This window comes from Pseudozyma flocculosa (assembly GCF_000417875.1).
Source record: "Pseudozyma flocculosa PF-1 unplaced genomic scaffold scaffold00019, whole genome shotgun sequence".
Lineage (NCBI taxonomy): Eukaryota > Fungi > Basidiomycota > Ustilaginomycetes > Ustilaginales > Ustilaginaceae > Pseudozyma > Pseudozyma flocculosa.
In genome coordinates this window covers 377,229-391,309 of record NW_006920887.1, presented here as the reverse complement: position 1 = coordinate 391,309, position 14,081 = coordinate 377,229, and the positions used below count along the sequence as shown (strand labels likewise).

General features: G+C 66.2%; 6 protein-coding genes across 6 annotated transcripts in view; 3 read left to right on the top strand and 3 right to left on the bottom strand.

Moving 5' to 3' along the window:
- The window catches only part of PFL1_06897 (uncharacterized protein), a gene marked incomplete at both ends in the record, with an annotated part of 3,251 nt that extends 3,044 nt beyond the window's left edge, over positions 1-207 (top strand). Inside the window, one exon of the mRNA XM_007882983.1 lies at positions 8-207. Coding sequence (XP_007881174.1) covers positions 8-207 — 200 coding nt within the window. The remainder of the gene's footprint in view (positions 1-7) is intronic.
- A 438-nt stretch (positions 208-645) lies between these two features.
- Positions 646-2,262, bottom strand: PFL1_06896 (uncharacterized protein; the record flags this gene model as incomplete). Its single annotated transcript, XM_007882982.1, has 1 exon — positions 646-2,262. One exon carries the CDS (start codon positions 2,260-2,262, stop codon positions 646-648), a length of 1,617 nt encoding a protein of 538 aa, XP_007881173.1.
- A 452-nt stretch (positions 2,263-2,714) lies between these two features.
- Positions 2,715-4,773, bottom strand: PFL1_05386 (uncharacterized protein; the record flags this gene model as incomplete). Its single annotated transcript, XM_007882918.1, has 2 exons — positions 2,715-4,109; positions 4,222-4,773. The coding sequence occupies 2 exons, from the start codon at positions 4,771-4,773 to the stop codon at positions 2,715-2,717; spliced, it is 1,947 nt and encodes a 648-aa protein (XP_007881109.1).
- Positions 4,774-5,369: 596 nt separating this feature from the next.
- PFL1_05385 (uncharacterized protein) lies at positions 5,370-7,614 on the top strand (the record flags this gene model as incomplete). The annotated part of the gene is made up of 3 exons (XM_007882917.1): positions 5,370-5,582; positions 5,678-6,672; positions 6,783-7,614. 3 exons carry the CDS (start codon positions 5,370-5,372, stop codon positions 7,612-7,614), a joined length of 2,040 nt encoding a protein of 679 aa, XP_007881108.1.
- Positions 7,615-7,671: 57 nt separating this feature from the next.
- On the bottom strand, positions 7,672-8,859 carry PFL1_05384 (uncharacterized protein; the record flags this gene model as incomplete). Its single annotated transcript, XM_007882916.1, has 1 exon — positions 7,672-8,859. One exon carries the CDS (start codon positions 8,857-8,859, stop codon positions 7,672-7,674), a length of 1,188 nt encoding a protein of 395 aa, XP_007881107.1.
- Positions 8,860-9,807: 948 nt separating this feature from the next.
- Positions 9,808-13,772, top strand: PFL1_05383 (uncharacterized protein; the record flags this gene model as incomplete). The annotated part of the gene is made up of 5 exons (XM_007882915.1): positions 9,808-12,222; positions 12,326-12,634; positions 12,726-13,046; positions 13,172-13,612; positions 13,731-13,772. The coding sequence occupies 5 exons, from the start codon at positions 9,808-9,810 to the stop codon at positions 13,770-13,772; spliced, it is 3,528 nt and encodes a 1,175-aa protein (XP_007881106.1).
- Between the last annotated feature and the right edge of the window lie 309 nt (positions 13,773-14,081).

Sequence of the window (14,081 nt, the reverse complement as noted above, 5' to 3'; positions counted from 1 at the left end):
GAAGCAGTACTGCAGCAGCAGCAGCAGCAGCAGCAGCAGCAGCAGCAGCAGCAGCAGCAGCAGCAGCAGCAGCAGCAGCAGCAGCAACATCAACACCAGCAGCATCACCAGCAGCAGCAGCCGCAGTCGCAGTCGCAGCCGCAGTCGGCACAGCAACAGCAGGGCAGCAGCCATTCCCAGCAGTCGCAGCAGCACATGCTGGCCTAGTCGAGCTGCACGATCGAGGGGCCATCGCGTCGTCGCCTGCTGCCGCCGGCGTCCGTCTGCACCTCGTCGCCTTCGCCCTCGAGGGATGCCGCCGCTTCCCGCCAGCCCAACCCTTGGCCGAGTCGTCCAGTCCTATACCACGTCCCCTTTGCAACCCAACTCGCATCGATTGCCCGTCTGCCCGTCTGTCCAGTAGAGCGCCGTCCCGAGCCGCCTTCCGCCGCGCACACACACATCGAAACACGGATCTGTTTGGTCACCGTCCTACCTCTGCCAGTCGTGCTATGCTCGGCCCCACTCGAGCCTGTCTGGGCACTTTGCATGACAGCATCCCTCTCAGCCTCACATTTGGGACGACGGCACCGCATGGCATCGCACACCGACGGTTCGGGCCTGGCTTTGCATTTGCTTTTCGCGGCGAAGCCTCTGCCGGGCCTTCTAGAGCGAAGCGAGCAGGTCTCTGTCTGCCTGACCGACCTCCCACAGCGCCAGTCCCTGGCCGCCAGCACGTCCGCCGTGCGTATCACGGCCTGCCGTCTGCGCCTCGACGTCGAAGCCGGCCTGTACGTCGAGCACGGCCTCGATTCTCGTGTCCATGCTGAGGCCGGTGGGGATGTAGGCTCGCCAGAAGACCTTGTCCTCTCCACCACCGCCGCCGCCACCGCCACCGCCACCGTCGCTGCCGCTGCCGGCGGCCGACGAGGGTTCGAGGTAGTCGAAGAAGCTTTCTCCGGACTCGTCGTCGAGCTCGAGACTGGAGGGCCGGTGGGTCTTCAAGAGCCGGACGATGTCGGCCGACGTCAGAGGTCGGCCTGGTCCGCGCAGGATGGGCAGCGTCGTTGGCGAGTGGAGCGCCGAGGCGGAGGAGGGATCGAGCGGTATCCCCCTGCCCGTCTCGAGATCGAGAAAGAAGAGCGGGTAGGTGTAGCCGTACATGGGCAGGCCCATGAGCCACTTTGGGCCCAGGACCGACGAAAGCGTCGTCTCGCTGACGATGGCGCTGGGGAACGGGTTGGTCGGATCCATGGCTGCCTCGTCGATGCCAAATGGCGCCTGAGCGCCCTGGTCGTTGTCGCCACCGGCGGAGCCGCTCGACTCAATGGCGGCGACGAGGTTCTCTCGGATCCACTCCGGATGCGTGTTGGGACCGGGCTGCCTCAGGGTGCCCCTCTTGACCTGGCGCAGCGGGCTGTCGGCGGGCAAGTCGGATGCGGCCACCTTTGCCTCGCGTCCGCCGGCGCCGGTCATGTCGTAGGTCATGATGCTGAAGTAGTCTGCGACCTTGGAGAGGGCGGGGAGCGACTGGAGGATCATGGTGTTTTGCGACTCAAACGTCGACGAGGGACGGACGCCCAGCGAGGTGCGGGTGCGGATGGGCGGGAGGACGAGGACGAGGAGCTTGCCGGCGTCGTGGAGCGACGTGGCGAGCAGCGAGAGGGGTTCCTGGAGCAGGTAAGTGGCCGAGGATTCGAAGACGAGGCCGTCGTAGCCTCGGCTTTGCACCTCGTCGACGAGGGACGAGGCGAGAGAGGACCAGAGGGTGCGGTTCGAGAGGAGCTCGACATAGTCGCGCTGCTGCCACCCTTCGAGGAGGAAGCGCGGCACGACCTTGAGGGGCGAGTGGTAGGCGTCGGGCGGCCTCTGCAGCCTCTCGACCCACCTCTTATCCGCCTTGGACGCAGGCCCTCCCCTGACCTCGTATCGGCCCTGCCGCCGCGTCCGCTTCTCGTCGGCGTGCACCGTGTACCACACGGGCGCGACGAGGTCAAACTTGTTTCGGAACTCTTCCACCAGCGCCTTGCCCGCCGCGTTCCACGGCGTCACGTAGCCCAGCACGGGCAGCGTCGGGTGCCTCTTGATGTACGACGAGGCATCCAGCGCCTCGCCCGACGCCGACCGCGAGGATAGCACGTCCGCCGTCGTCGGGCCGGTCCGAGGCGATGATGCTGCCCAGGCGACCGGGCTTGTCGCCGACGACAGTAGAGTGACGAGGGTCAGGAGGGACAGAGCCAACAGGATGGCCTTTCTTGGCGGGCGGGTGTCGAATACCGTCATCGTCGTCGCTGTCGCAGTTGTCGTCGCGGCCGTAGTCGTCGCCGTCTCCGAGTGCAGGTGCGGAGGCAAGATGCTGGCGGCCAGGACGGTCCGGTCGAGTCGAGTGAACCCCGACGGCGCCGCGAGGCGAGGGCGGCGATGGCCCGTGCCCCGCCGAGACGGAAATGAGCGTGGAAAAGCGAGGGTGCGAACGCTTCTCTTCCCGCCACCATCACCTACAGCTCCACCGCCGTCGCTTGCCATCAACATCGCCAGCGCTATCGCCATCGCCATCGCCATCGCCACCACCCGCAGCGCTATTCCAATCGCGACGACATCGACTTTGATAACGGGATGGATTGAGGGGTATCTCTGAGTGAACCGGACTGTCTACCTATCTCTACATGCAGTGCGACCCAAACGTGCGGCATCGACGCCGGTGACCGTTGCCATGCTACTCCGCCCGGCAACACCTACTTGCGCCTCCGCTTCGGGCCCAGGACGATGCCGTTGCGCTTCTCGAGCCACGAGTTGAGCGAGGGCATGTCGGCCCGTTTCCTTTCCGCCTTCGCATTCTCCTTGCTATCCTCCGCGGCGGACGAAGAGTCGCATAGGTCGATGACCGACCTGTTGATCTCATCCTTGCCCTCGTATCTCGCCGAGATGGCCGCCTTGGACAGCGTCGGCTGCGGCGGCGACGACGACTTGACGGCGCCATCGCTGCTCGATCGGTGGAAGTGGATCGTGCCCTGGTGCGGGCGCATCGACAGCAGCGGCTGCCGCGGCTTGACCGTGGCTCTGAACGGAGACGTTGCCGGACGAGCCTTGGTGCCAAAGTCCCTATGCGCGCCCACACCGGCTGATCGGGCAGAGACGGAGCGAGCGAGTCCGGTCCTCGGGCCCGGAGATGTGGCGAGGCCGGGCATCGGGTAGAGGCTGTCTTGCAGCAGCTCGTCGTCGAGGTCCTCGCTTTCAACCAGCAGCGTGCTCGACGGCAGGCTGAGCCCGTTGCTGCCAGCCCGCTCCGCCTTGGCCACGGCGGCCTTTGACGACGGCGAAGAGTCCGGCAGGCATGCATCGGATCCGCCTTGCGTCCAAGCTCTTGCGTCCGTCGGGTGGCCGAACCGGACCCCGTCGGGCAGCGCCATCTCTCCGACGCCGGACACCAGCGACTTGCCGGACAACGAGGTCGACGAGGGCAAGGCGGCCGTGCCGGTGGCGGCGGCGACGCAGGCGGCATTGCGTTTCCTCTCTAGCCTGAGCTGCTGCTGCGTTTCGGCCAGCTTCTTTCTGAGCCGCGTCGTCTCCTTGGCCTCGTCGGTCTTCTTGTCCAGCTTCATCCTGGCCTTTTTGACCTCGCTCTGGAGGACGCGCAGCTGGTCGGCGAGCTGATTGTTCTTCTGCAGGACGGCGTCTCGCTCGCGCACCGCCTCGTTCTCTCTCTCCGCCGACTTGGCCACCTTGTCTTGGGCCTCGAGCGTGCGGTCCTGGAGCGTCTGCTCCATGGCGCGCGCCTTTTGTGCCGTCTCGAGCCGAAGCTGCCTGCGCTGCGCCTCGAGCTCGCGCTGCTGCACCTCGAGGGCCTCTGTGCGTTCGGCGAGCGATGCCTCTCGCTTCTGCTGCTCCTCGGTGGTCTTGACGGCCTTTGCGATGATGTCCTCGACCGCCTTGCGTTCGGCTCGGAGCTCGGCGAAGCGCTTCTCGGCGTCGGCGAGCTTCTTGGCGTGGTCCTCGGCCCGTCCGCGGAGGTCATTCGACTTGACGCGGTACCTGGCCTTTTGCTGCGAGAGCAGACGCTCCGCCTCGCTGAATGCGGTGCGCTGCGCATCTAGGCTCTTGACGGCGGCCTCGAGAGACGACAGCGAGGCCTGATCGGATTCGGCATGGTCGAAGGATTGACGAGGGGGTCCGATCGGCTGCGATGCGATCAGCGCCTTGCCCTCTTCATGCTACGCAGAGGCAGCGCGGGCGGAAACTCACATCAAGATCGCCTCGGGCGTTGGTGGCCAGCTGCTGCCCGTCGGTGAGGTCTGCGACGAGCTTCCTGATCTTGGAGCCGGAGCGTACCACGGTCTCGACGCGGACGCCGTGGACCGCCTGGACCCAGTGCTGGAGGTGCTGGTTGAGGTCGAGGAGGGAGCCGAGCAGCTTGTTTGCCTCGTCGTGCTCCTTTCTGACGGCGGCGGCGCGGACGTCGGCATAGTCGCGGTCGCCGGTTGGGTGCGCGTGATGATCCGACGGGGGAGGGTGCGCGGGCTGGAGTAGGCGCTCGTCGATTTCGGCCTTGTGGGAAGCGAGGTAGCGGTCGAGGTCGCCGCTCTCCTGCGGGAAGAGCTTGACGAGGCCATCGCGCGGGGTGGTGGTCTTGCAGAGGCAGCAGAGGTGGTGCTTGTTGCGCCTGGCGCGGTCGGATGTCTGGTACCACTGTTCGAGGCAGTCGAGGTGGTAGAGGTGACCGCACGCGAGGGCGACGGGCCGCTGCTCGTCGGAGGCGTCCTGGGAGAAGCCGTCGAGGCAGATGGCACAGCCCATTGCGATGGCGAGGCGGGAAAGTGACGCGGGCCGGCGAAGTGATCAAGGCCCAGGGAGGCCAGGTGGGTGCTTCTATCGCGGGACTCCGGTGACAGTCGTTGTGATGATGGCGGTGATGGTGGTGGTACTGCGCGGCAGCATGCTGGTCAGGAGACGGGTGCGGTGGGTGCCAGTAGTGTTGTTGTGGGAGGGGATCTTGAAGGTGGAAGGCGGGGTAGGAGGGGACCTTGATGGTGGAAGGCGGGGTAGGAGGGGGAGGAAGAGCAGGCGTGCCACCATGCAGCCTCGAGGGTGGCCTCGGTCCAGGCTCCCTTTTCCAGTCGCGTCTAAACGCGGCCGAGCGCGTTGGTGGCGTGGGCCGGCAGGATGGCCTGCAGGCTGGCCTGCTAGCCACGCCTCTTTGTGGAGGGGGCCAGAGCCTCGTCCGAGTCCCGAGCCAAAGGTTTTTGCGGCAGCACCGTACCTGCAGCCGACCCACGCCGGCCTGCTGGCCTTCTTCGTTGCTTCTTCCTGCCGACCCTTCTCATCCTTATCCTCCTCTTACCTCTTCATCCTTCCGGCCACAACTGAAGTGTCCCGCTCGCACACCGCCCACGATGCTGGCGCGCAAGAGCACCCACAAGCGCAAGCGCAGCTCCGCCAGGGCAGACTCGGCACGCGCTCGTCCCTCCACCAGGTTCATCGCCAACCTCTTGCCGCACCCGCAAGCGGCAAGTTCCTCCTCGAATGCTGAGGCTGCTACCGATGAGCTTGCTCGGGCAGATACAAGGCTAGTCAGGCTGGTCGATCAGCATCCCTTCAACCACTCGGTGAGCAGCGCGCGATCCAGCCAGGACGGTGCTGCGACCGCGAGAGTGCTGACTTTGCGTCCTGGCCCCTTGCGTTGCGTTCCCCTGCCCCTCAGCTCGAGTTGATCCTGCCTTACTGCCCGTCGCCTTCATCCGCATCGGACACACCGGCGTCACCGCCAGCAACAATTCAATCCCTTCTGGCCGAACTCACCTCTCTCAGCGACGGCGACAGGGCGACGTCGTACCTCGCCCGGATTCCCCTTTCTCTCTTCCTCGACCCGCTCTTCGTCACGGCCTACATCCGCTGCGGCTCTCTCACCGCCCTTAGTCTCGGACGACTCGACACTGACGACGTCGTCTGCCTCGACGGTCAGGGCACCCTCATCCTCTCCCTGACCAAGGAAACCTACCAGACCCTCGGCCTCACGGGACGGCCCAGCCACTTCTTCCGGGGCGCATCGGGCCGCGCCGGAGATCGCCAGAGCGGCGCCGTGACCCGCTACATTGTCGAGCTGCCCCTCCTCTCTCCCTCGTTTGTGCCCGGGAAGAAGGGGTACCAGCAGGCCCTCAACTGCTTGAAGAGGTGGGATGCGGCCAGGTCGAATCGGCACGGCGCCAGCACCCTGGCAGAAACCCATCTTGCCGGCCAGATCCACGTGCTGCAACGGGCCGGAGCGGACGCTGGCACGTCGGCCTCTTCGTCCTCGCAGGCGCAGGAACGGAACGCGACCTGGGACGTCCTCTTTTCCTGGACGCCGAGCGTCGAGGCCGAGGTCGAGGCGGAAGGGCAAGGCGGCGCTGCTGGCGTGCCCACCACGATCAACTTTCCCTCGCACCTCGTCGACCCTCTGACGGTCCGCAAGGTCGAGAGCCGGGGCACCGTCTCCGAGGGCATCAACGACGTCTGGTTGCCCCGCCTGTGCTGTCAGAGCACGCAAGGCCCAACGATACCCGGCGTCGAGAGGCTGCGATGTGGGTGGCGGGACGGCGGCAAAGCCAAGGCCAAGGCGCACGACGAGGATGCGAGCAAGCCCAGCTGGGCAGAGTGGCAGCTCCTGGCGCAAGAGACGATCGAATGGCTCGGCCTCGCGTCGATTGGGGCGGAAGTGTGAGTCGTGCAGCCCGGCGGGAGACCAGTGGAGCGTTCCATGCCTAGAGTCGACCAGAGCCTCGTTCTCACCCACATTGCTGTCCCTCCCTCTCGACGTGGCGAAACAGGATCAAGACCTACTGGCGACCGAGCGACTACTGCCTCTACGCCGCACCAGAACCGCACGAGGCGGGGAGCGTGATCAATGTGACGTGGCGCGGCTTCCTCTCCTCACGCCTCATTGCCAAGATCGCCTCTCGCGTCGAGCGATTCCTCGACGGCAACTCGTCGTTGTCATCGTCGTCATCATCATCGTCTTCGTCGTCATCGGCTTTGTCGACGTCAGCAACAGCCAGAGGGTGGGCGGCACTCTGCGTCACGGGCTTTAGCGACACGCCCGTCTCGTGGCGCGCCAAGACGCCCATCAGCAACCACTACGGCTCTTCCCACCAAGCATCCAGTACGGCAAAGGCGCAGCCGAACGGCGTCGGCGACCGCCCCTCTCCCTCATCGTCGAAGAAGCACAAGTGCAACGGCGACAACGCACCAGCAGCAGCGGCGGCCGCGGCGGCGACGGCGACGGCACAGACCGAGGAAGGCGAAGAGCAGATGGACGTCGACGCCTCTTCCTCCGACGAGGATGGCGACCAAGACGAGAGCGACTCGGACGCCTCCCTGGACCTTACCGTCTTTGGCTCAGCTGGTGGCGGCGGCGGCGATGGCGGGGCGAGGCAGACGGGCAAGGCGGCGCGCAAGAAGCGGGCGAAAAAGGTCAAGCGGCGCGGCCACGTCCGCAAGGGCGAGGCCGAACATGGATTCCAACGGAGCGGCGAGGACGGCTACGTCGCCCTGTGTTTCGCCCGGCCACGACCACGCGGCGATGCGGCGGATCCAGGGGAGTCGGAAGCGGGAGCGCGCTGGATCCTTGTCGAGAGCGTCGAGGCCGATCTGCGCTGCTGATCGAGCCACGTCGATGGACAATCGAGATGCCTCTCGGCGCACCATGCCGCGCGCCTTTCAGAGACCGTGCTTGACCTTGAACGCGCGGACCTCGGCGGCTACCGATCGGCGATCAGCCATGCTAAAGTCGAGCTCGACGGCGAAGCGGATCGGATCGGGGCCCGACGACCGCATCGACTCGTATCCGGGCGACGCGCGCAGACGATGGTCCCACACCTGGGCCAGCTGGCTGCAGAGACACCTCCTGAGGCCGGCGACCTCGGAACCTGGATGCAACTCCGGTCGGCATCGGATCCCAGGCAGCGGCAAGGCGAGGTCCGTGTGGGCGGACCGGACGACGTAGCTCTCCTCCTCCTCTGACAGGGAGCGGTCGAGATCCGTGTTGACGTTCCGGGGACGATCGCCCGTGCGTCCGCGGGAGGGCGAGATGGCCGCAAATTCGTCAGGCATCGCCGCCTCGATTGCACCCTGTCGGTTGCACTTGACGGCGATGCCGACGGGGGTGCCGGGGGCGCGCAAGGTGAAGCTGGTGCACGATGCGAGTCCGCGTGGCGGCCGGCGCAGGATGTTGACGGTATCGTCGAAAATGAGGCCGAGATGCTTGATGCGATGCCACCAGGGTGCGTCTGATACGCTGGGCGGGAGGGTGTCTACGTCGGAGGCGGTAGGCCGGACACGCACGGCCAGGGACTCGACTTTTGCGTCGGCGGGGAGGTACGATGCCAGCGGGGCCTCGAGCTCGCCGAGGACAATGTCGGTTGCGTTTGCGACGCTCGAGAGGATCTGGACGACGTGGTTCTCGTCGATGCCGCCTGCCCAGAACTCGCAGCGGAGGTAGAGGGCGCGGACGAGGAGGCCAAGGTGGGGCGAGTCGCGCAGGGTGCGTGCGAGGCGGACGATGGCCTGGGCGGACGCGAGGATGGGATGGGTGTAAATGACGGGCAGCAGGAGGCGATGGATGCTCGTTGAGAGGACGAGGAGGCTCTGCGCGACGTATGGTTTGGAGGCGGTGTATGCGAGCTGGAGGAGGACCTCGTCGACCAGCTCGCGGGGCAGCCTGGACCAGGGGCCGTCGCCGTCGCCGTCGCCGTCGCCGTCCGCCTCGGCGACAGTAGAAGCACCGCCGGCGGGCTGAGCGGAAAGGGATGACGGGTCGGGAGCTGCGGGCGCGGCATCGAAGCCCATCATGGCGTCCATCTTTGCCTGGAGGTCCGTGGAGCCAGGCTGGGGACGGACGGGCCACATGGCTGGTCGCTGAGCAGGCTGACGGCGTCAGACATGCGGGACGCAGCCAGGGTGGTGGTGGTGGCGCTGGATGGGGGGGACACAGGGGCATCGAGCGTGGGCGGAAGGGTGGTCGAGGAGAGAGAGAGAGAGAGGAGGAGAGAGAGAGGAGGAGGAGGAGGAGAGGAGGAGGAGGAAAAGAGAGATAGGCGGCCTCCTCCACAATGGCCACTGGATCACGTGCCGCCCGCCAGAGGTTCGCGTGTCGGCTTTGGCGTGTGACGGTGGCCCTCGATATTTTGCCCGCAACGACGAAACACACATCCCTCGTTGGCCGGTGCAGCCAAGGTTGTCGGTGGAGTGCCTCGGTCAGAAATCAGCATGGTATGCCCTGCGGATGAGCCGCTCGTCGAGTGCGGACGTGCCACGGTGGCGCAGCCAGACGACGAGCGGACAGAAGCCGAATCTATGGCGGTCGAGCGGCGGCAGAAGTCAAGAGTCAAGCCAAGGGTGTTGTTTTGGCGGGCAAAGCGGGGCGCGCCCCCAATAATCCCCCACCGACGTCTCAGAGCGTCGAGCCAGGCCGACAGAGTGAGAGAGAGAGGTCAGGCAGGCCAGCCAGCCCCGCGACTTGGACTACACTACTGGAATCCAACCCAACACCCCGGCCTCTGCGTCGACGCCAGCCAGCCTCGAACCCTTCCACCTCGCTCATCATCTTCCATTCCCCCTCCTCCCCTTCCTCCCTCGTCAAGTCAGGCAACCGCGCAGCAACGCCACCCCCTACCACCCACTCCAAAACGGCATCCACCGCCGGCCTTCACTGCCATCGACCATCCGCATCGATATCAACAACGACCCATCGACTCGCCCTGGTCTCGTCTCGTCGCCTCCAGTCACCCCTTGCTGCGCTGCCTGGCCGACGGCACCTCGCACCGCCAACACCACCGCCAACACCACCGCCCAGCCATGACGGCGATATCGCGCACAAACATGCCGCCAGCAACGCCAGTCCACCTCGGCGCAGCCAGCCTAGCCAACACCCTCAAACGAGACCACGCAACAAGCATCGCCACCCCAAACCAGCGCTCCCACCACCACCTCACCGACCTCAGCCCAACACAGGACAGCCCCCTGCCCCCTGCACCCGTCAGCGCCTTCATCATCGACGACGAACCCCATGCCGACGCCAATCTGAGGAGGACGGCAGCAGCGGCCACGGCGGCGGCCACCAACCCCACTGCCGCCCCCTCATCCTCTCGACAAGCCATCGGAAGCCGCACCCGCACCGCCGTATCCAGGATCACCCGCGAGAGGCCGCCCATCTCGGACGAAGACTCTCCCGGCGTCGGCAGAAGGGCTGCAGCTGGCCCCTCGTCGACATCCCCCCTTCTTGATGACCTCGGCGTGCCGCGCGCCTCCTACCTCCTCCAGAGCGAGCGGGCCCGCATCTCAGTCAGCCGATCCTCGCCCGTCTTCAAAGGCGAAGACCACCTCGATCACGCCGCCTACCTCGACCGCAAGAGCTCCCCCGCTTCAAACCAGCCCATACTTCCCTCTGGCCGCACAGCCCAGGCCACCGGCTCGCGCTACAGGAGCTCGCATGCACCCATCAGCTCCGCCGCCTTTGGAAAGGCCGGAGAGTCCTCGAGGCCTACCTATGGCGGCCTGGGACGCTCGTCGTCCTACGGCAACGGCAACAACAGCGTAGAGGCCGTGCGCGACGACGCGCGGATAGCCTCTCGCTCCTCGATGAACAGCATCGCCGGCGACAGCGGAATCGAAGCGCGTGCATCCCGCCCGGAGCCCTTCAACCGACGCATGAGCCGTACGCCTCCCTCTGAGCTCCGCGGACAGGCCGCTGCACCCAAGCGCCGGTCGTTTGAGGCCGTCGGCGACGACCTCGATCTGGGCGCTCGCCCGCTGCCGTCGAGCCACGACCTCGACTTTGCGCCCTCGGGCTCGGCTTCCGGCCCGGGTTCGAGGACCAGCAGCAGGAACAGCTACGCGCGGCCCGACGAGGCGCACGATATGGGCAGCCTCGATATGGCACCGCACCGGGTTGCTCGGCGCACGAGCGATGAGAGCGAGACAGCCACCGAGCTGGCACGACCCAGGCTATCAGCGGAGCGATTCGATCACGAGCACATCGATGTCGAGACGGCACGGGCCTCGTCATTCCACCGCTCCCAATCCCCGCCGCCAGCACCGTCATCGCCCGATGCACGTCATGTCCGGACAGGCTCAGCAGCCGACGCAGAGCTCCACGGAGCGTTGCCAGATCGGTCGCCGCCAGGTATGGCCGCACGGTTCAGGGCCTCGACGGAGGCCAGGGGCGACGGCGTCATCGAAGGGCCCGGCGCGGCAGCCGGATCGGGCTATCGGACACCGGCGCTAGGCAACCGAGCGTTGCGATCCAGCCTAGCCGCCAGCAACGGAGCCAGGAGCGCCGGCAGGAGCCTGCGCAAGCTGGCACGGTCGTCGAACCACCATGTGCCTGCCCGCCGCGTTCAGCGGTATCAGGACGAGGAGGAGGATGAAGACCTGGACGACGATGCCAAGGACGGCAACAAGGGCGAGCACGAAAACGGCGGTTCCGGCAACAACTCGTCGGGAGAAGGCCCCGACGCCGGACAAGAGGGCGTCCACGCCAGCGGCGGCAGCTCGGGATCTGGAAGCCGCGAGGAGCGGGGCAACGTCAGCCCGCGTCTTCGGGCCTACGGCTACGACCCGGTCGAGGCCAAGTCGCGCGCGGAGCTGCTGGAGCGAGCGTCGCTGGTGCGCTCCCCGAGTCCGAAGCCGTCCCTTGCCGATCCTCGAGCCGTCGATCGCGACGATGACGGGGAGGCGAACCACAACATGGCTTCGGCGACACCATCGCCACCGCCGCTGCAGCCGCCGCCTCCCAGCAAGAAGGAGCAGCATCCAAACGCGAGACGCGCGGCCACGGGCGACAACGCCGGGCGCAAGGAGAACATCGAGCCAGCAGGACGGAAGCGCGGTGCGGGCGCCAACGCCATCCACGACATCCTCGCCGCCAAGATCCCGGCTCCAAACGCCCAGGCTGCCGCTGGCGGCGTGCGCAGGCACTTGCCGCCGTCTTCTGCAGACAGTGCTGTCCCTGTGCGGTCTGCCTTTGCGCCGTCCGCCGCGCAGAACCAGGCCAAGGCGGGCGCGGCGCCTCTGGTCCCCTCCACGGTGCCGCCGCCACCGCCCGAGGGCATGGCTGAGGGCGACGACGAGATCGACGAGGAGGTCTACCGGCAATACAGCGACTGTCGGCCAGACCTCATCTGGGGCGAGGCGGATCGGCAGCACGAGCAGCCACTGGCCAGCCACGCCAACCTGTTGGAGCTAGTCAAGGGCCCGCCCAAGGCGACTGCAGTGAGTGCACGCCAGCAGCTGGCAGAGCCAGGTGAGACAGCCGACTGACCTCGCATCGCACTTCGCGTCCTTCCATCCCTCGACTCTCATCCCCCGGTGACAGATGCAAGGCCTCAAGTACCGCAAGGTGAAGAAGGCCGGCAGAGGCGGCTTCTCGGTCGTGTGGGTGGTCCGGGGCCCGCTCTACGAGCCGTCGGCAGCATCGCCGCAGGACTTTGAAGAGGTGCCCGAGGACCGGCAGGCGTTTTTCGCGCTCAAGCAGGTCTCGCTCAAGGAGGTCGAGAGCGAGCAGAACCGGCAGGAGCTCATCTCGGAGGCCAACACGCTGCGCACCCTCGCCAACCTCGAGGGCAGCGAAAAGTACCTCTTGCGCTACTTTGGCCACCGGGTGTCGAACGACAAGCTCAAGATCGTGAGTCTGCCTTGCGTCGCCGCGGTCGTGCCGATGCGCTGCGACTCAGTCTTTCTGACTCTTTTCTTGCCTTTTGCCTCCCTTCCAACAGCTCCTCGAGCTCGGCGACGGCGACTTCAACGGCATCCTGGCCACGCAGGCGCCGCTGTCGCGCGACCTCATCGCCCACTACTGGCGCGAGATGCTCGAGGCGGTCCAGTTCATCCACGACGTCAACCTCGTCCACACCGACCTCAAGCCGGCCAACTTCCTCATTGTCAAGAACCGCATCAAGCTGATCGACTTTGGCATCGCCCAGAACATTCCCAAGGGCACCGTCCACATCTCGCGCGACGCCATCATCGGGACGCCCAACTACATGGCGCCCGAAGCCATCAAGATTGCCAAGGCCAAGGGCCGGAGGGTCTACAAGGTGAGTGGCGCCCGCAAGACGATGAGACGGGTGCGACGGCCCCTGCAGGCAGGACGGGGCTTGCAGAGGACTGACGCCTTTTGCCCTGGTTCCCATCCCTCATCCTCACCTTTCCTCGGACGCAGGCCGGCAAGCCGTCGGACGTGTGGTCGCTCGGCTGCATCCTCTACCAGATGATCTGGGGTCGCCCGCCGTTCGACAAGCTGCCGTCGGACCGCAAGCTCGAGGGCATCATGGACCCAAACCACAAGATTGCCTACACGCCCTACCGAGACCCGCGGTACCCGGACGTTGAGGACGTCGATGCCGACCTGCTCGACTGCGTCCGATCGGCGCTCCAGTACCGGGTCGAGGACCGCGCCACGATCCCGCAGCTCCTCCAGCACCCTTTCCTGCGGCGGCCCGACGACGGCGGCGACGCCGAGGCGCACGACGACGACGACGACGAGGACCTCGACGAGACGGTCAGCATCTCGCGCGGCAAGTTGCGCGACCTCGTCGGAAGGCTGCGGACGCTGGCGCTGCGCGACGAGCTGACCGAGGACAATGTCATCGAACGTGCCGATGTGAGTATGCGGCCGTCGCTGCTGCCACGTAGCTCGCGGCGACGATGCCGATTGCGGACCGCGAGACTGACCGACGCTCCGGCTGCTCCATCCCTGTACGTGCCCATCGACGACGCAGATGCTGTTCAACAACCTCAAACAGGCACAGGCGCAGTCGTAGCGTCTTCAGCCCCTCGCCGCCGCCGTCACCTCTGCCTTGCAACTCCCCATTCCATCATCATGCTCCCACGTCTCGGATCGACGGCATCGCGACGTCGGGGTACACACACACACACACACACACACACACACACACACACACACACACACACACACACACACACACACACACACACACACACACACACACACACACACACACACACACACACACACTACCTACCGTACCGTACCCGTACCCTACCCGTACCCGTACCCAACCGTAACCCGTACCCCTAACCCGGTACCCCGTACCCGGTTACCCGTTACC